The sequence below is a fragment of the Cyanistes caeruleus genome, chromosome 21, assembly GCF_971803275.1.
Source record: "Cyanistes caeruleus chromosome 21, bCyaCae1.hap1.1, whole genome shotgun sequence".
In the NCBI taxonomy this organism is placed as follows: Eukaryota; Metazoa; Chordata; class Aves; order Passeriformes; family Paridae; genus Cyanistes; species Cyanistes caeruleus.
This window is the reverse complement of record NC_141721.1, coordinates 5,553,835-5,572,967: the sequence shown is the minus strand read 5'-3', so window position 1 is coordinate 5,572,967 and position 19,133 is coordinate 5,553,835. Positions and strand designations below refer to the sequence as shown.

The following is a 19,133-nucleotide window of genomic DNA, read 5'->3' as shown; positions in this document are numbered from 1 at the left end:
GGGAGTTCAGGAAGGCCTTGGCTTTTGAGGCAAGGTAATACTGGCAAATGCCATTCAGGGGCTCTCCTCTCTGCTAGGAGCACAGCAGCTCACTCAAAAGGGCAGATATGAACCACCTGCCTGCAGAGACAGGTACAGGGATGTGCACAGAGAGGATGCTTGGGTTATTATTTCCTTTGAAATAAGAGAAAGGGATGATCTGTGCCAGTGTCTGGACATCTCAGGGAGTACAGGTATAACTGGCACCGTGGTACAAGCTGTGCTAGAGATGGAAGACAAACTGCTCGTAAAGCTTATTTCACAGAAGATATTTTTAATACTTATATAATTAATCTTTCTTTTGGTATCCCTTCTGTTTTCCATTTCCTGACCTTTCTTTGCTGAAAGTGAGAGCTCTTAGAGCAGAGCTGCTCTCCCTCACCTGTGACAACAGGAAGCTGCGGGATGCAAAGAGAGAAGTGGCTGGTACTCATCTTTTGGAGGCAATTTGCTTGAAAGAATCAGAGGTGGATTTTCAGGAGGAAGGGCTGTTTGCCTGGGAGCAGTAAGCTCTTCCCTGGAGCATTACATTTCCTTGGGTCAGAGGGGCAGATATGGGGCTGGGGTGTTCTTGAGTGGCCGCCACATTCCCTGTTCTCTCAGCACAGCAAATAGCAAAGGGATGCTGAAAATTTTAGGGAAAAGGATGGGTATTTTTTTCCAGTGAACTGTTTGCAAGGTGAGGGGGTGGGGGGGAAAAAAATCAAGCAAAAGCTAAATTGGATTGTCAAAGCTGCAAGCCATTATTTGAAGATTATACAATCAGCAGGATTTTACTCCCATAGGAGTTAGGCAGCAGTGCTGTGGTGAGAAACAGCCCAATTCTCTGCTTGGAATATGATTATGGCAAGAGACACACATGCATTTCCCTAGATTTCTGAAGTTTTTTGCAGAAGCAGCTGGGAGCTGGTGAGCCAGGTAGGTATCTGGTAAATCAGAGGAAGTGAAACCACACCTCTGTCTCCAGAAGCCTTTTGTCTCTGTCTGGGGAGTAGCATGTTTTTAATCCCGCAAGGTAATCACATCATTTTGCCTTGTGATGTGGGGATGTTGTCCTTAGCAAGGTGCCATCCTCAAAAGTCAGCTGAAGAAATAATTGCAGGCCATAAAATAATCAGCCTCCTTCCATTTGCTGGGCTTGGGCTGACAACAGCTTCCTAATGCACAGAAAGACACTCCAAGTGCTTTCAGATGTCAGCACCTAGGAAAGGAGTGGGGTGTAAATGGAGGCTTGAGCTGAAGCTTTGATGTGGATTGGGTTTGCAGGACAAGAGTTTGGTAGTGGGGGAATGCAGGGGCTGCTTAAAAATTTCCCCCATGTCTTACGGAGCCAATGCCAGCCGGCTCCAGGATGGACACACCGCTGGAACAGAGGATTTAAGAAGGGGGAAAAACCTGCACAACTGCAGCTGTAGAGAGGAGTGAGAATATGTGAGAGGAACAGCTCTGCACAGCCCCCCAGGGCACTGCAGAAGGAGGGGAAGAAGGTGCTCCAGGCACTGGAGCAGAGATTCCATGCAGCCCACGGGAAGGCCGTGGTGAGGCAGCTGTGACCATTTCCCTGTGCTGTGGAGATGGAAAAAGTCAGGAGTGAAGTTGAGTGAAGGGGTTTTAAGATTTGGTTTTATTTCTCATTACCCTGCTCTGATTGGATTGGGAATAAATTAAACTGATTTCCCCAAGACTGTTTTGCCCATGACAGTAGCTGGTGAGTGATATCTCCCCTTCCTTGTTCTGACTCTGTGTTTCTTCTTCCCTGCCCAGCTGAGGAAGGGAATGACAAAGCAGCTTTGGGGGCACCTGGTGCCCAGCCAGGGTCAGCCCACCATAGTATGGTTCCCACCTCAGGATTACAGGGCCTTCACCTTTAATTAATATCTTTCTGATTTTGGATTCCATGGTAAAAATACTGAGGATGGTTTGAAGAGCTATGGGGAGGCAGCTTAAATTAAGAGAATAAAAACCAGCCCGTCAGTGCAAGCTGTGAGGAATTTCAGCTGGAGACAATCTGATGTTAATAACACGTTACCTGGTTTTGTCCAATTGCAAACATACTCTGATGAGAACACGGTTTTGTTCTGCTCCCCAGGGCAGGTCTTGCCTTAAGCTGAACTGGGGCTTGTGTTGGTCACCAGGTTGTAAAGGGAATGAGGTATCTGCTACGTGACCCGCTGGTCTGGCAGGATGAGGTTTCCTTGCCTCTTGAATCCTTGGAGATTTTCTACTCTTGTTGTGTGACTGTCTTGCCCTAGGGTTGATCCCTTCCTTACCAGAACTGACAAATTTACTTTCTCCACAGGGGACACTACACAGAAAATGAGATCTGCACAGTATCCTACCCCAGCAGAATTGGATGCTTATGCTAAGAAGGTCGCCAACAATCCACTGACTATAAAAATCTTTCCAAACAGCGTCAAGGTTCCCCAGAGGAAACACATACGCCGTACTGTGAACGGACTCGATACTTCGGGCCAGAGGTACAGCCCCTACCCATCTCAGGCCACCACGAAAACGGGCCTGCTGGCCATAGTCAAATCCCCAGCGAAAGGAATCATCAAGGACTTTGACGGGACGCGGGCGCGCCTGCTGCCGGAGGCAATGATGAACCCGCCCTCCACGCCGTATGTTGCACCAAGCACTTTATCCCACCCGCAGGCGCTCGCTCGCCAGCAGGCTCTCCAGCATGCACAGACTTTGCCGCACCCCCAGAGCATCCCGCAGCACCCTCAGGGTATTCCACAGCCACCCAGCTTACCGCACCCTCAGGGGATCCCACAGGCGCTGCCGCACCCGCAGAACATGCAGCAGCCGCAGGGCTTGCAGCACCCTCAGACCATGGCGCACCAGAGCCTGCAGCACCCCCCAAATGCGCTGCTGCAGCCGGGTTTACATGGAGGCAGAAAGATGCCGGATGCAGACGCGCCGCCGAATGTGACCGTGTCTACCTCAACTATTCCCCTCTCTATGGCTGCCACCCTGCAGCAGAACCAGCCACCGGACCTGAGCAGCATTGTGCACCAGATTAACCAGTTCTGCCAGGCCAGAGCTGGCATTAGCACTACCTCAGTGTGTGAGGGACAGATCGCAAACCCCAGCCCTATAAGTCGCAACCTGCTTATCAATGCAAGTACCAGGGTATCTACTCACAATGTCCCTACACCCATGCCTTCCTGTGTAGTAAACCCTGTCGACCATGCTGCTGCTACTATTCCTCCTGCCTCTGTTAATGTGCCCATGGTCAATATTAACAGGGTGCCACCCGCTTACCAGAACGAAATCAAATCGGTTGCGTGGAACCAGCACCAGCTTGCACATCTGCAGCAAATGTGTGGGGATGCTGCTGGGCCTGCTGGACTCGCAGGAAAGCACCCTCAGAGAGAGATCGCAGGGCAAAGTTTCCCTGGCAAAACTTCCAACTACCCTCAAGAACTGTGCATGGGCCAGTCCTTCAGCTTGAAGCCCCCCATCGAGAAGCCTACGCCTTCTCCGCCTGTGAACGGGTTGCAGGGACCTTTGCCATATACCAATGGGCACTATTTCCAGCCCCTCTGGAATAACATTCTGCCCACACCCAACAGTGACAGCTCTGGGTCCCAGGACCTCACCATGCCTTTCCACGGGGGACAGCCAGCGGGAGCACCGCTGGATTGTGCAGGAGGAACTCATTACAGAGCTGGAGCTGGCCCATCCAGCCAGAATAATGTGATGCAGACCATGGATTACCTAAGTGGGGACTTCCAGCAGTCCTGCTTCCGAGACCAGAGCGTGGCTGTGCTGGGAAAAGTCCATCGGCCTCCCATGAACCGAGCACCTGAACCAACCGATAGTCGAAATCTTCATATTCAACACCCAGGGTATAGATAGGCTGCAGTCACTTTCACAGACAAAAAAAAAAAAATTATAGGTTTTAGTCTTAATTTTAATTAATAAGCAAGGCATTTTTAACTTGCAAACTTGTGTGATCATTATAGTACCCATTGGAAGAAGACATACTGTATATTTAAAGAGCTTTGCTTACATGTTATCAACTCTCCTTTATGCATCAAATATTTAACATGCCTTTTGTGTCAAAGAATTTCATTACACTACTTCACGCCACAGCTGTTTCCTCACCACAGAGTCCCCCCTTTGTGCAGCTTTTTTTTTTTTTTTTGCCTTCTGCAGAGCAGCTCCTCGCTGGACTGAGGTTGAGTTGCTGCAGGGTTTCGCAGACACATCTGTTCTCCAGCTCCAGCGAGAGCGAGGTAGCGTAGCTGCTTCCATTTCCATCTCAATTTCCTCACAAGATTAAGAGCAACAGAATTTTGTCAGGGAGTAGGGCTTATTTTCAACTCGAAAGCCCATTTCATTAATGCATTAAACATTGACCATTTGCACTGTCTAGAGGCCTGTGTAATTGAAAAAGAGGCTACGTTTGAAAAGAGCCAGCTAGGGGTATGTATTTAGGCTTTAATAGAGGGAGAAGCTTTTCAGCTGTTTCTTGCCCACGTTTATCATTTAGACTTTTTCCAAAGTCAAAAGTCTCTGGCAGATTTTTCTGACACTTTCTGGTTTTGGACAGGGTATGGAGGAGGGGAATGGCAGGTTTGGGACAAAGGCAGCCACGGGGAGCTGCCTTTCTTCGTGTTCCCCCTCCCCACTGCCCTTCCACCAGCCTCAAAGCTCACGTTGTCTGAATCCCTTGCTGCTAGAAGTCTGGCCAGCCTCACGTGAAGGGAATCCAGACCCACTTGACAACTCCAAAAAGGGTTCAGCCACTTCTCTGGAAGCTGGAATTACTGTCAGGGTGAGGAGATGTAGCTCAGTCCATCCCCGGTGCAGCGAGCGTGGTGCCGCTGTGGGATGGGAGGCGCTTGGTCTGAATCAAAGCTCCTCTCACAAGCCACTGTGGGATTGACAGTTCCCTGTTCCTCTCCACCATCGGATTTAATGGAACAATTCTTCTCCCTGGGAATTAGCGAAGCTATTTATAACATCCCTTTTTCCCAGGGTTTTGGTGCCTAACTCCTTCTGTTCCTTCCCCACGTCACTTCCAGCAGCCAGTACTGAGTCAGTGACTACAGGACACTAACTACTGGGTAACCTCAACATCTTCTTCTCCTCAGTGTACAGAAACATCCCTTTCCTTTCTAACAGCCAAATTTATTGTAAGTAGAAAATTCCTCATCTCTGTTAAAGAGACTAATACTTGAACATAATGATCACAATCAAGTTTGGAAATTAAAAAAAAAACAAAAAAAAGAAAAAAAAAAAAGAAGAAAAATTAAAAAAAAATAAATGCATTGATTCTTTCTATGTACACTGGCTAAAAAATATTGCTCTACACTGTAACTTTTAAGTGTAATATTTCTGTATGAATGTCGCCTGGTAGTGTGGGTTTGAGTAGCATTGTGTATGGGTGAACCCACTGGCCTCTGCCATCCACTGGCCTCCCTCACAGCCCTTGGAGAAACAAAGCCTTAAGTATTTGCTCCTTGAACTTTCCTTAATGAGCATGGTTTAAAAAAAAAAAAAATCTAAAAGACATCATACAAAATTTAAAAAAAAAAAAAAAATTTAAAAAACCCCCAAGTTTTGAAGTGACGTCATAGTTGGCTAGAGATTCTTAAAAGTTTTTCGTAAATGGGAAAATTAGAAAACATTTATTTGTATTTTTTTAATTTAGAATGTGTAGTCCTGGGCTGTATCAAATATTTAGGTTTCAAAGCTTAGCAGAGTACGTTTCTGACTCCTCGCGTAAGTTAGTACACTTATGTCATTATTTAAATTCTTTTAAGTGTACTATAAAGCGTTCTTTAGTGGTAACTCCTGAGCAAAGTTAAGCAATTTGACTAAAGATGGATTAAATTATGTGTTGGCTTGTGTTGCCTTATATTTAAAAAAGGAAAAATTGCCTGATTGTGTTATGCCAAATGATAGCAACATGAAGTCCTAATTTATTGTTTATAATCGTATTCCTGCAGTCTTTGTGAAAACTGGTAAATATACATCTATGAAAGAAAGAAAATCCTGAGGCTTTTCATGCAATATTTTTCTGAATCCATTCTGTTGGAGCCAGAGTTCGAGTCTGAAGCTGCTTGCCCTACAGTCACCCTGTTGTCTTTCCCGTCCCAAACCCAACCCCAGTGAGGGCTGTGCTCTGACCTCACCCCTTCCTGCCCAGTCAGTCACTGTAAGGTGTTCTGCTACCTGAGTCTGTATCTTTTTACTAAATAAAACCTTGGCCTCTCCTCTCTTCCGTAGCCTGCTCCAAATCTTAACCCAGACTGTTATTAAAAGCTAACTTTTAACTCCTGCTCTTCTCCTGAGAGCCGGAGCGGAGCCCTGTGCGGTGGTGGTGGTTGCCTGGGAGGTGTTTGGTGGCGTTGGCAGCACGCTGTGAGTTTTTGGGGACTGTTCTGCACAGGTACAGCCACGACCTCCGAGGCTTTGCCCCGGTACAGCAGGACCGGGAAGCAAAAATCCTGCTGAGACTCATCCAGGTGGGACATTGCTTGAAAAAATAAGAATCATTTTACTATTAAAATATACTGAAACCTTTCCTTTTGGTGTGGGAGTGAGATTTTTCTTTGAACCAACCCTTCTCTCCTCCGCAGCGGTGCTGTAGTCATGGGTTCCCCATCCTTCCCTGCTCACCCCTAAAGAGAAACACTGTCCTGCCTCATTCCCAGTTGGGACATTGGGACCAAAGCTTGGACCCAGGGTGGGGGTCTGGCTGTGCCACTGTCACCAGGGTGAGGAAGGAAAGAGCCTTGTGGTGCTTTGTGTGGCAGGAGCTGTGCCCTGCCCTCCTGGAAACCTGGGAAAACCTCCCGTGGTTTTTTATCTCTGCCTGGTGCAGAATTAAGAGGAACCAAAAGGCCAGGAATGTTCCTTCCCCCTGAGCTCTCCCAGGAGCCTCTTGTGGGTGGTCACCAACCTTTGGGGCTCACACTGCTGCTCCTCTTGCCTTTCTGTCCCTCTGTCCATCCATGGGTCAGTGCTTTCCCCACTTCTGACTCCAGCACAAGGCTCTGCTTCCTGCTGGATCCTGGGTGCCTGCTCTGCTCCTTGAGGAATGAGTAAAGCTCAGGCATTTCCTGAGCTCCTGGCCCTCAGCAGTAGCACCATCCTTCCCATCCTCACACCACTTCAGAATTTGGAGGTGGACGCCAGGAAGATGCTGGGAAGGATAAACATGAGCATGGTGTGAACCCTTCCACAGGGAATCTGTGTCCCATGTTTGGAGCAGAAGCTTTGTTCAGCCATAAGCCCAGTTTGGTACAGCCCAAAGTGAATATTTTATAAAAGATTCTGGTGAGTTTTCTTTAAGATTTCCATGTCAGATGTCTCCAGGGGCCTGGGCCGCTCCCGTGGAAACCAAACAGAGCTGGGGATCACTGGGGAGAGACCTGGGAATAAACCACGAGGCTGATGATAAAGGTTGCTGCCTCTGTGCTACAGGTACCAATTAGAATTTTCTTTATTGTTATTTTGTTCACAGGAAAAATAATTTTAAAAAAAGAGACCTGGTCCCTCTGCCCCTGCTGCTGGTTTTACACAGTGCCAGTGTGGGGGGCTTGGGTGGCCATGGAGTCACAGGGTAGGTTCTTGTCCCACAGGGAATTTGGGGAAAGGTTTCCAGGGGTTTTTGGGATAGGAATGTATCAGGCAGAGACTGCCTGACTGCTCCAGTAAGAGGGAAGGTTTGGGAAAATAAAAGAATCTCTGAGAGAAAGGTGATGAAATAATGGTTAAAAATTGGAGGAGGAGGAGTGAAGGAGGAGGTTTGAGTCCTGACAGAATTTTAAAGGAAATTTGTAACATTAGTGGTCACCTTCCAGAAGATGGGACCTGACAGGGTTTCCTCCCCTCTCCCAGGACTACACCTCATTTAATCTTTGCTTCCATCTCAGAAGGACAAAACTCCAGCCCCATCTCCTATGCTCTCTGCAAACCTGAGCATCAAAATCCCTGTTTCACACTGTTCCCACTGTTCCCCAAATACTATGGACATTTGGTTCCCACGTGGTTTTCCTGGAATTTGGACTAAACCAGGCAGCTTAGCCTGGCTGAGCTGAGGCAGGAAGAGCTGTTTGCCCACAGGCACTGCTGCATCCCTCTCCAGCATCTGGAAATTCCAGCAGCCATTCCAACTCCATCAGAGCTTCAGGATCCTCTTCTCCTTTGACTCAAAGCTTCTTTGGTATCTGGTTTCTTCATCCATCCCCCCAACAGGAACAATCTCTTCTGCAAGGAGTTTTCAGGAGACTTTCTCATCATCGCAGCCAGCTGGGTCTGGAGCGAGGATCTGGTGGAAAACGATCCAGCAGGGACTTGGTGTGAGCAGCTGCTGCAGCCACAGCTGAACTGAGGGCTTTGAGTAAAATCCAACATTTTAAAACTTCTCCTTTAGGGCCAAATAGGTTTTTCTTCCAAAGAAACCCAAGGTAGGCAACACCCAGAAGTTTTCTGCGAGCTCCAGCAGCTCTGGCAGTTTGTGATCTTCAGAGAGGAACAACACTGGGGATGCTGCAGAAATTCAGAGCTGAAAAAAAATCCTGCTCCGTGTGAGGTTGTGGGAGGTCCAGAGGATGGAGGAGCCAAAGGAAAGGGGCACACTTTGGACACCCCTCAGCAAGAACTTTCAGATATTCCTCAATGTTCAGCAGAGCCAAAATGCAATAAAATTACTGGAGTGTTTTATCTGCTTAGTTTAAGTTAATTTCAAAGCAATTTGGTACAGGCTGTTGATTCTGCTGGGGTGGCTGCAAGCCTGAGAGATGTGCTGGCAGTGAAATTGCACCAAAAATCTGATGTGAAATCTTTGTCAACATGCACTGCCCTCAAACCCCTCAGTCCTGGGAGCAAATGGGGCCCAGACAGGTCTTTAATAAAGGATGTGCAAAACAAATTTTCCTCCCGTTTTTCTCCCTGTACAATATCAATGTCTGGTTTCATTGTCTTTGGAGAAGAAGCATCAAGAATCAGCACAAATCAGGGCACTGTGGTGTGAGCAGTTTGGTTTTGCCAAAAATCCTCCCTGTCTACAATCCCAAAGAGGTTAAAAAGGTTTGGGGGTTATTTAGGGCATCTTCACTGTGGTGGGGGTATTCCACAGGCAAAAGGTCCTCCAGGTGGGGTCTCCTTCGATTTTTTCTGGTATTTAATAAGATTTTCCTCTCTGATTTGAGAATCTTCTCAAGTTCCTTCATGTCCCAGCGATATTGGGACAACTGAGCAGGGAGTGAGGCAGCAGCACAAACCTTTAGAATAAACCCTCAAACCAACAAGTTTCTAGGAAGTTTATTTTTAAACTTGATATTTGAGGCTAAATTTAGCAGCAAAAATCGATTTGTCTCCCTCTCCTGCTTTTCTGCATCCCAGGCCCTGCTGGGGAATCGCTGCCGCGCTCCCTGGGAACGCTGAAGGTTAAGAGGTGCTCCAAGATGTGGCTGACATTTCCAGCCCTGGCCAGGTAAAAGGAGCTGGAGAGCAGAACTCAACAGCACATCCCACAGATAGCGCTGGAAAGGGGCAGGAAAAGGGGGAAATGAACCCAAACTGGGAAAGCAGAGTTGGGAGTTGGTCCCTGAGGTGGGGACAGGGACAACTTCAAATTCTCAGGGTTGTTTTTTTCTTCTTCTTGGCTTCCCTGAGCTCATCCAGGAGCTGCTCCAGGCTTCCTCCAGCACTGCTTCCCACTTTTAGTTCATAAATTATATATGGATTTTGATTGGATTTGATTTCTTTTAAGGCAACTGGTTAGAACAAAGGGTTGCCAATACCCTGTGTGTGGCCTGGTCAGAGGGGCAGGCCTGTCCCTGTACTCTGTGTATGGAGGGTGTATATATATACACACAAATAAAAATATAGAAATAAAATGTATGTAATAACTATAAAATATAAACATATAACAGATAAGAATAAAAAATATAAATAGCTATTAAATAGAAATTAAATGTCCGAAAAATATGAAGTATGGAAGATGTGTAAATATACAGATAAAATTTCTGTAATATAAAATAGTAAAATATTATGTAATGCAATTATATTGATATATGCAATTTGAGATAATCATATTAAATTATTAATAAAAATTTATTCATATATGGTATGTTAAATGTTAAATTTAAAATATTTTAAAGTATTATATATAAAAAGTATATATTAACTATAAAATAAAAAATAAGCATAAAATGTAGAAGAATAAAATTTATATTTAATATTAATTAGAACAACTTGTTAATTTAATAATTATAATTATTATAATAATTAGTATAAATATTATTAATTTATATAAATTATAAGGCCACAGATTTCTAGTGACACCTTCCCTTCCCTTAGGTCCCCACGCGGCGGCGCCACCGAGCCGAGCACGGGGTGGGGCGGGGACACAGGGACATGGGGACATGGGGACATGGGGACACCGGGCACTGGAATGGGCTGGAACTGAGCACCAGGGTGGGCTGGACATTAACACACGGCTGGCACTGGGCACCAGTGTGGGCTAGCAAAAGACTGGCAATAGCTGCCAGTTTGTGCTGGCACTGTCACCAGTACAGTCTGGCACTGGGCAGCAGTTTGGGCTAGTAGGGGTCACCAGTATGGGCTGGTACTGGCCACACCAGGCGCCAGTGTGGGCAAGAACTGTCCGTCATTAGGGGCTGGCATGAGGCTGGCATTTGGCACAAGCATGGGGTGACACTGGGTGCCAGTGTGGACACCAGTACAGGCTGACACCGGACACCAGAATGGGCTGGCATTGGCTACCAGTTTGGTGGCCCAGTATGGGCTGGCACTGGGCACCACTATAGGCTGGCACTGGGCACCAGTATGGGGCTGCATTTGGCTTCAGTGCAGGAATGACACTGGGCACCAGTACAGGCTGGCACTGGGCAGTGCTGGGGGCTCGTACTGGGCACCAGTTTGGGCAGGAACTGGGCACAGCAGAGGCTGGTACTGGGTACCAGCAAGGACAGCAGTATTGCCCAGCTGCCCAAGGCCCCGGGCTGCCACAGCGGGCTGGGAACTGCTCAGGGGGACATTCCTGAGGGGGGAACGGGGTACGGGGATACCCCCGGCTGTGCTGCCCCCCAGCCCAGCCAGGGCCGCAGGGTGCAGCTAATTAGGGGCTAATTGCATTAAACCGGAGCAGCACTAATGCAATTGTGGGATTATCGCAGAGACAGCGACCCCCACATCGCTGCCGGGGGAAGCGTCAGACACACGGAGCTGGGGGCTGCTCCAAGCCGACCCCCAGAGTCTGCCCCAGTGTCCCCCACCATAGCCCAGCCCCTGGCTGCTCGGATCCCGCCCTCCCCCGGGGCGTTAATTACCCCAGCGCTAATGAGGGGCTGATGGGACAGAGGGGGGGAGGGGGCTGCAGGGAAACAGCCCCCGGGGCTGGCGACCCCCCCCACCCCCAACCTGGCACATCCCCGCTGCTGCCGGTGATTACCGAATTAACCGGCTCCATCTGAGCCCGTCTGCCGCCGGGATGTGGGTCAGGGATTACCCCTCTCTGTCCCCCAGCGCAGTCCCGGCCCTCCCTGTCCCCAGCACCCACGGCTGCACCAGGAGCATCCCCCGGTCCTGCCATCCCCATCCCGGCACGCACAGGATAAAGGTTCAGGCTGAGGAAGGAGCTTCAGGCGGCCGTAATAAATACAAGAAAAGTTTATTGAAAAGAAAAAGAAATGGGGAAGGGGCAGCAGCCCCAGCCTGGGGTAATAAATAACAACCTGGGGAGCACCAGTTTACAAAATATGGCTCTGGGCAGTGGGGTCCTGCAGGGTCCCCAGCAAAGCTGGTGGGGGCTGCTGGGCACCTCGGGAAGGGGCTTAGGGGGCCCAGCCCCCCGGCACCCCCAGGCACCTGAGAAGGGGCTGCCCCAGGGGGCAGCTGGGGCTGTGGGACAGTCCCAGCCCCAGGAGGGATGTGGGAGCAGCCCCATCCCTGCCGGTCCTGAGAGCCACCGCGGCACCCCGGCAGCGTCCCCAAGCCGGCAGCACCGGCTGCGGGCAGGGGCTCAGCACCACTTGGGGCACCCCTGGACGGGCACCCCGGACACATCCTGTCCCCCTCTGGGGCTCAGGCCAGGATCTTCTGGGGGATCTCCACCGAGGCTTTGATGAAGATGGCGTTGTCACGCACATAGTTCCGCTTCCTGATGTCCTCGTGGGAGATGAACTTGGGGTAGCCGAAGCCCAGGGTGCTCTCATCCAGGGAGCTGCGCGAGGCTCCCGGCTTCTGGAAGTTTTTCCAGTTGGGATCCGGGTGGAAGGTCTCGGTGATGTGCTGGGGCTTGGAGAGCGAGGGGTCACTCTGGTCCAGCAAGGAGAAGGTGACGCGGTAGGAGAAGGGCCACTCCAGCAGGTTGTCGTACTCGCCCGGCAGCACGCGGATGTAGACGGAGAGGTGGCTGCTCTCCCCGCTGCCGTTGCCATTGAGGAAAGCTGACACCTGGAGCTTGTAGCCGTACTTGTGGGTGTAGAACGGGGGGCTGAAGAACTCGTAGTTGCTGCGGGCTTTGGCCTCCTGCAGCTTGCGGGCGTAGTCGGCAATTTTCCAGATGAGGGTCCCGTCGCTGCTCACCGACAGCTCTTCCACGTCCCGACGCAGCTCCAGGATCTCCTGCCGCTGCCGGCCCACCAAGGCACACACCATGCCCAGGTGGGTCTTGGTGCTCTCCTCCAGGTGCCGGCCCATAGCCAGCTTGGGGCACTGCGGGGACAGCGGGACCATCAGCAGGAGAGTGCGAGAGACGGCGTGGGGACAGGAGAGAAGGCAGCGTGGGGATAACGTGGAGATGTCATTGGAGCGTGGGGGTACTGGAGCAGGATGGCACAGGGGTTGCACAGGGACAGCTGGCTGGGGTGGCAGGGGGGCACTTGGTTGGCAAACACAGGGGTGAGGCCATGGAGCCACATGGATGGGACTGAGAACAAGGGATGGGACAGATGTCAGGGGTGTTGTGGGGCCCAGGTGTGACACGGTGGGAACAGCACCCCATGCCCACAGATGCCAGGACAGGCTGGTCACAGGGACAACGCTCACCCGGTGCTTGCAGCCAGCTTCCTTGAAGGGGCACAGCAGCATGGCAGTGTTGCAGCTCTCCTTGAGGTGGGTGGGCACATCCTCCCGGGCAATGCTGGGTGTCCCACACTGGTTGGGGCACGGCACGGGGTACCGGGGACACTGGTACTGGTGGTTCTGGGGAGGCAGACAGGCTGTCAGCTCGGGCTGGGAGCTGGCAGGGTGAGAGTCCCCATGGGCTCCATCTCACCTGGATGGTGTCAAAGACGAACTCCTTGGAGCAGTAGGAGCAGGGCTGTGTGCGCTTGGGGCACTCGGCCAGGGCGTGCTGGGACAGCAGGCGCCGCATCATGCGGGCCCCACACTTGTTCTCACAGTACACACTCTCCTGGGGACACGTGCCCTGGTGGCCCTGGGGACCACAACAGTGTCATCACCCTCTGGCTGCCCTCACCAGCCAGCCCTGACAGGGATGGGGACACACGGTGCCCCCACAGCCAGAGGGCACAATGTCCACATGCCCCACCCCAAGGCTGTCCCCTCCACTATGTGTCTCCCACAGTGTCCCCACCCAGGGCCACCCCCACAACATCCCCCAGCACAGCCATGCCCACCATGGCACCCTGGCCAGCTGTGTCCCCCTCAGTGTCCCACACCCCCTGCCCACCTCGAAGGCCTCCCCAGTGAAGTCGCTGGCACAGAACTCGCACTTGACCCTGCGCTTGGGGCAGCCGTGCTGGACGTGCTCGGGGAGGTCACGGCGGCTCAGTTTGGCGCTGCACCGGTTGGGGCAGGGGATCACGTTGAAGCCACAGGTGCCGAGATGGGCCTGGGGGACACGGGGATGGTGACGGGAAGGCCACAGGGTATAACTCTGGCCACCCCCCCATCCTCCCAGGTCCTACCTGGAGGTGCTTGATGAGCCCGCTCCAGCGGCAGCCCTCCTCGCTGTGGATGCAGCGGATGGCCAGGCTCAGCACCTGCGCCTCCAGCTCGGGGTCGGGGTAGATCTGGAGGGGCAGCAGTGGGATATCAGCATCCTGCACCGGGCTGCGAGGGCACAGAGCCCCCAGCACAGCCTGGCTGGGAGCCTCGGGCACGCTGCCCGGGGACGGATCCCCCCTGGGCACAGCAACAAGCGCCCTTTGTCAGGAGTGGGTTTCCGCTCCCCGGCGCCGCGGCACAAAGGGCTCTTGCTTCCGCCTGGGCGCCCGTGCCAGGCCCGTACGGCTGTGCCAGGCGCTGTGCAGAGCCTGGGGATGGCCCCTCGGTGGGGATGGCCCCTTGGAGCAGGGTATCCGTGTGCCAGGCTCACCTTGGCGTACTCCAGGGGCAGCTGGTCCTCTGGACACTTGAAGATGCCTTCGCTGCAAGACACAGAAGGCTCGGGATCACTTGGGGCTGGGGAGCGGCACGTCACCAGTGACACAGCCACGATGTCCCACCGGGTCCCTGCCACCCCAGCCCAGGACATTGGCACTATCCCTGTACTGCTGAGCGCTCACCCCGTACCAAATCCAGCCACCACCCTGGGGGAGCCACGGCTCTAATCCTGCTCCATCTGTCTGAGCTGGGAAATGCCCCCGCCAGACACCCCCTCAGGCAGCCCCCCACCCCCAGCCGTGCACGGCGGCCCCGCTCGGTCCCCAGGGGGCTGGGTCAGCCGCCGTGAGCGTGGCACCATCTGGAGCCCCAACAGCTCCTTGCCCATCCTGTCCCCTGGGATTAAGGAGGGTGCCGGCGCCAGGGTGTCCACAGCCCCAGGTGCCGGGGCCCAGGGGAGGCGGGGGAGGGCAACAGCTGGGCTCCAGATGTGCAGCCCTGATGTGCAGCCCTGGGGCTCCTGCTCCACAGGAAATGGCCCCAGCAGCCACCACGGTGAGTCAGGACAGGGGACAGGCCCTGGAGGGGTCCCCATCCTGCTGGGCCCCCAGGATGGGGTGATCCTCCCAAGAGCTGTCCCCGAGGTGGGACAGCTCAGCCCTGACCTGCAGAGAAGCAGCATGAAGTGGAGACAGGGACCCAGGCAAAGAGGCAGCCTGGGCTGTGACAAGGCTGTCCAGGAGTCACTGTCACCTCTGGTCCGCACATCACTGTGCCCAGGGGTTGGGGAGGGTGTCCATGCTCCGTCCCCGATGGACACTGGGGTGGGGAGAGTACAGGTGCTGCCTATAGGGACACGCAGCAGGACACAAAGGGACCCTTTGGCTCCGGTGTCTTTGCAGTGACACTGGACAAGGCTGTCCCGCCTGGACAGCCCTGTGCCCACTGCATGCCCTTGGCAGGCACTGGTGTGGCCTCGACTGGAGCTGCCAAGTGGGTGTGAGATGCCGGGACAGTGCCAGCAGTGCCGCCGGGCACACGCCAGCCTGGGCTGCCCTGCCATGGCACAGCCACGTCCCCTGCAGCCACCATCCCGGTGCTGGGAGTGCAAGTGAACCCCAGGACCCACAGCCCCGTGGGGTGTGATCCAGATGGAGAACGGCTGCAAACAGCTCTGCCACGTGCCCTCTCTGTTTGCTGCAGATGGTTTTGCCGGAGTCATCAGGGATCCATCGAGATAAGGTGCTCTCACCATGGCACTGCCCCGTGGCTGGGATCTGCTTTTCCAGGGCTGCCAGCCGTGCACGGTGTTGGGGTGCTGTGGCTGGGGGGAAGAGGGACGATGACCCGAAGCCAGCGCCTAATCCCCGACAAAGCCTCCCCATTCCTCACGCTTGGCCGGGCAGGGAATGTGCTGAGGCAGCACCCAGGGGGACCGTCCTTGCCTCTGACCTTCATGGCGTGTTGGGGCACGGTGAAGTGATCGGACAGGGAACCCCAGCATCCCCCGGCACCCCAGCAGCGCGGTGGGGCTGGATGGCTCAGCCCATGGGATCCCCAAGCAGGGGGCAAACAGGCTGTGCTCGGGGGGATCCCCGGGGCCATTCCCCCCGGCAGAGCGGAGGTGCCTGCGGGAAGGGTGCGCTCTGACTCGTGTCCCGGGGAGCGCCCGGCTCCACAGAAACCGGCCCCGGTGACGGCAGTGCCCGGGAGCGGTCCCCGGGCGAAGGTCGCTCCGGCGGGGAAAGGAGGGGAAAGGCCCGGGGTGACGCCTGTCACCGCCCGGAGAGGGCACGGGTCCCTCCTCGCCGTGCCCCGCGGGCCCCCGGGACCGCGCCGAGAGCGGCGGCCGGGAACCGGGACAGCACCGGGCCCGCACGGGTCCCCCGGCTGCCGGTACCGGTGCCGGGGGTCCCAAACCGCACGGGTCGGAAGAGGCCCCGGCTCCTCGCTCCCGGCCAGCGCACACGGCCGGGTCGCGCTCACCCGTGGGCGCGGGGACAGCGGGGTGGCCGTACACCCCTCCCCAAAAACACCCCCGGCCACTTCCTCCAGCGGGGCCGGGGCAGGAAGGGGTTAAGCTCGAATCTCGAAACTCGGCGCTCCGGGCTTCACCCGGCCCTCCTCTTCCTCCTCCTCTTCAGCGAAAGGGGCCACGGGCCGCTGCACCCGCGGGGCGGCTGTCACGGGCTGGGCGCGCCCCGCACCCCCTCCCTGCCCCGGGGCACCGCCGGGCACCCCGCACCTCTCCCCGGCCCGAGGAATCCCGGGGAGCCCCGCACCTTTCCCGGGCACACTGCAGCCGCTCCCCGGCCCGGAACAACCCCAAGCACCCCGCATCTTTCCCCGGAACCCCCGCACCCCCCAGGCACCCCTCCCCCGTTCCGGGGATATCCCGCATTCCCTCCCCGGCCTCCGGGGCATCCGCACCCCCGCGCACTCCCACACCGGCCCAGGGCACCCCGCACCCCTCTCCGGGGCACTCCCGGACACCGCAGCCGGGGGCCGGCGGTGCATGCGGGGGTGACAAGGATCCCCGGATCGGCCGGGGCGAGGCTGCGCGATCGGCTGCCCCACGGGGGAAACAGCGCACGGAGCAGCGTCAGGCCGGCTCACCCGTGGGGTAATGCGGGGTCTCACCTGAGGAACTCCTGCAGGCAGGTGTCGCAGAAGCGGTGGCCGCAGGTGGAGACGCGGACGGGCTCCCGCATGGGCTTCCCGCAGAGCGGGCACAGCACCCGCCGCCGCGGCCGCTCCAGCAGCTTGTAGTCGTAGCCCGGCATCCCTCCGCCGCCGCCCCGCGCCCGCCGCAGCCGCCCCGCGCCCGCTCGGCTCCGCGCTCCGCGCCCGGCTCCGCCCGGGGGCCGGACGGGGCGGTGGGACCGGCCTGAGCCCGCCCCGCCACGGGGGACGGCCCCGCCATGGCCACCGCCCCCGGCCGCAGCCCGCCTCCCCGCCCGCCGCCCCCGCCGCACCGGGAGGATGGAGCGGCCCCGGGGGCATCACACCGGGGACAGCCCCTCTAAGGGGCTTGGGGTGCAGCACATCGGGGACAGCCACCCCGGGGACTTGGGGAGCACCCCGCGGGGCACGGGCCTCTGGGGGGATTTGGTACCCACTGCACTGGGAACAGCCGCCCCAGGAGTTTGGGGAGCATCAACATCACATCACACTTGGCCCCCTCACCCACTGCAGCCTCCCCTGGCCCAGGGCTGGGCTCTGGGGACACACAGTGCAGTGTCCTCGCTGACCCTACGCGCCCTCCTTGACTCAGAGGTGTCCCAGAGGTGCCACACTCCTGCAGGCCACAGCTGTGCCCTGAGCGAGGCTGGAGGTGGACACAGCTGCCAGCCCTGCTCCTGCCACAGAGAGCAGCTCGTGTCCCAACCATCACCCACAGCAGGACAAGGAGGGGCTGCCCTGAGCCCTCCACGCCACAGGCACGAGGGGAACAGATGCTCCTGTGGCTTTCTCTTGTTGGGAGCTCATGCCCCAGGCTGCAGCCAACAGCCTCCCTCTAGCCACAGTTTGTAACTGAGCAAGAGCCTGGAGGAGGGAGAATAAAAGCAAATCTGTCTGGCTTCAGCCCCCTCGTCACTCTTTCAGAAATCAGAGCAGCATATGGGAGTATTTGCCCCTTTCCCCAGAGATGGAGCCGAGCAGATGACAGGCTGTGAGCATGTGTTAGTCCCACCAACGCTCACTCCAGCCAGCTCCCCATTAAGGGCAGCAGTTGCTCCAGACCCAAATGTTAGCAGTTTTCAATTAGCAAATGGCAGAGGAGAGGGATTCCTGGGGGACACGCTGAGCAAGTCGAGCTCTATCACTTGTCACTCAAGGAGCTCACGTTACCCTTCTCCCCAAGAGGCTCTGCTTAAAATAAAACCCTGCAGCAGCCTGGGGGGAGGCAGCCTGCTTGCTGCCAGAGCTGCCAGGGAAGGGATGGGTGGCTCATTTCTGGGGTTACCCTGAGGGATGGCAGGTTGTTCTGAGCTGCACTGGGGCTCCCAAATATCAGGGAACCTTGTACTGGGGTACACTGAACACGAGCTGCCATCAGCAGGATGTTTTCCAAGAGACGTGAGCCGCTGCTCAGATGATGGAGAGCACCGAGCTAAACTTTAACCAGCTCCCAGAGATACTGGAAACGCGATGGATAAAAACAAGTGACAGTGGGCAGCTGTACAGAGGGCAGTGGGAAAGCCACCTTGAGGTGTTCCCTGGCCGGGTTTGCCCAGGGCTGTGACACCCTCAGGACAGGATCTACCAGCAGCCCCGTGGTCCAGCTGGTTCTGCCACCCTGTGCCAGCAGAGCCTGCAGCCAGGCTGTCTCCAGCAAGAGATAGGCACAACCCAGACACTGTCCCTGACACGCCGTGACCTGGCCCCAGCTAAAAACTGTCCCTGGACACCACTCTGGGACAGGGTTCAGGCTAAAAGGACAGGTCCTTGGAATCCTGGGGTTGATGGGACTCCAAAGACAGGGCACATCAGTCCTGTAAACACAGGCAGCCTGTGCCTCCGATGACAACCATGAAACAGCCGACTTTTATCATTATTTACTGCTTCTCTTTGATGTTTTAAAATTATTCTTCCCTAAGCTCACTGAAGAGCATCTCTGCTAATTAGCCAGGAGCTGACAAAGCCATCAGAAGGTGCTGGCTGTGCCGGCAGGGCGGCTGGGAGGTGTCAGACCCTGCAAACAAAGATCCCTCCTTTTCCCCTCTCCCTAAGGAAAGCCCTCCCCGCTCTCA

The 19,133-nt window shown here is 55.1% G+C and overlaps 2 protein-coding genes across 4 annotated transcripts in view; one reads left to right on the top strand and one right to left on the bottom strand.

Annotated features, from left to right (window-relative positions):
* Window positions 1-5,629, top strand: part of FAM222B (family with sequence similarity 222 member B) — a 35,321-nt gene extending 29,692 nt beyond the window's left edge. For all 3 annotated transcript variants that reach the window (XM_086859286.1, XM_086859287.1, XM_086859284.1), the window contains one exon: window positions 2,339-5,629. In XM_086859286.1, the coding sequence (XP_086715412.1) occupies window positions 2,339-3,903 (1,565 nt within the window). In that variant the 3' untranslated portion in view covers window positions 3,904-5,629. The remainder of the gene's footprint in view (window positions 1-2,338) is intronic.
* Window positions 5,630-11,682: 6,053 nt separating this feature from the next.
* On the bottom strand, window positions 11,683-17,224 carry TRAF4 (TNF receptor associated factor 4). The gene is made up of 7 exons (XM_086859975.1): window positions 17,020-17,224; window positions 14,372-14,423; window positions 13,962-14,066; window positions 13,724-13,885; window positions 13,307-13,468; window positions 13,078-13,233; window positions 11,683-12,744 (listed from the first exon to the last, which is right to left on the bottom strand). The coding sequence occupies exons 1-7, from the start codon at window positions 17,160-17,162 to the stop codon at window positions 12,112-12,114; spliced, it is 1,413 nt and encodes a 470-aa protein (XP_086716101.1). The 5' UTR covers window positions 17,163-17,224; the 3' UTR covers window positions 11,683-12,111.
* Between the last annotated feature and the right edge of the window lie 1,909 nt (window positions 17,225-19,133).

Excerpts from the sequence above, each read along its gene's own strand:
- TRAF4 (XM_086859975.1), bottom strand. The coding sequence starts at position 17,162 with ATGCCGGGCTACGACTACAAGCTGCTGGAGCGGCCGCGGCGGCGGGTG. Across the intron at positions 14,067-14,371 it reads TGCCCCTGGAGTACGCCAAG|ATCTACCCCGACCCCGAGCT; the intron begins GTGAGCCTGGCA and ends CTGCCCCTCCAG. Across the intron at positions 13,469-13,723 it reads TCACTGGGGAGGCCTTCGAG|GGCCACCAGGGCACGTGTCC; the intron begins GTGGGCAGGGGG and ends TGTGGTCCCCAG.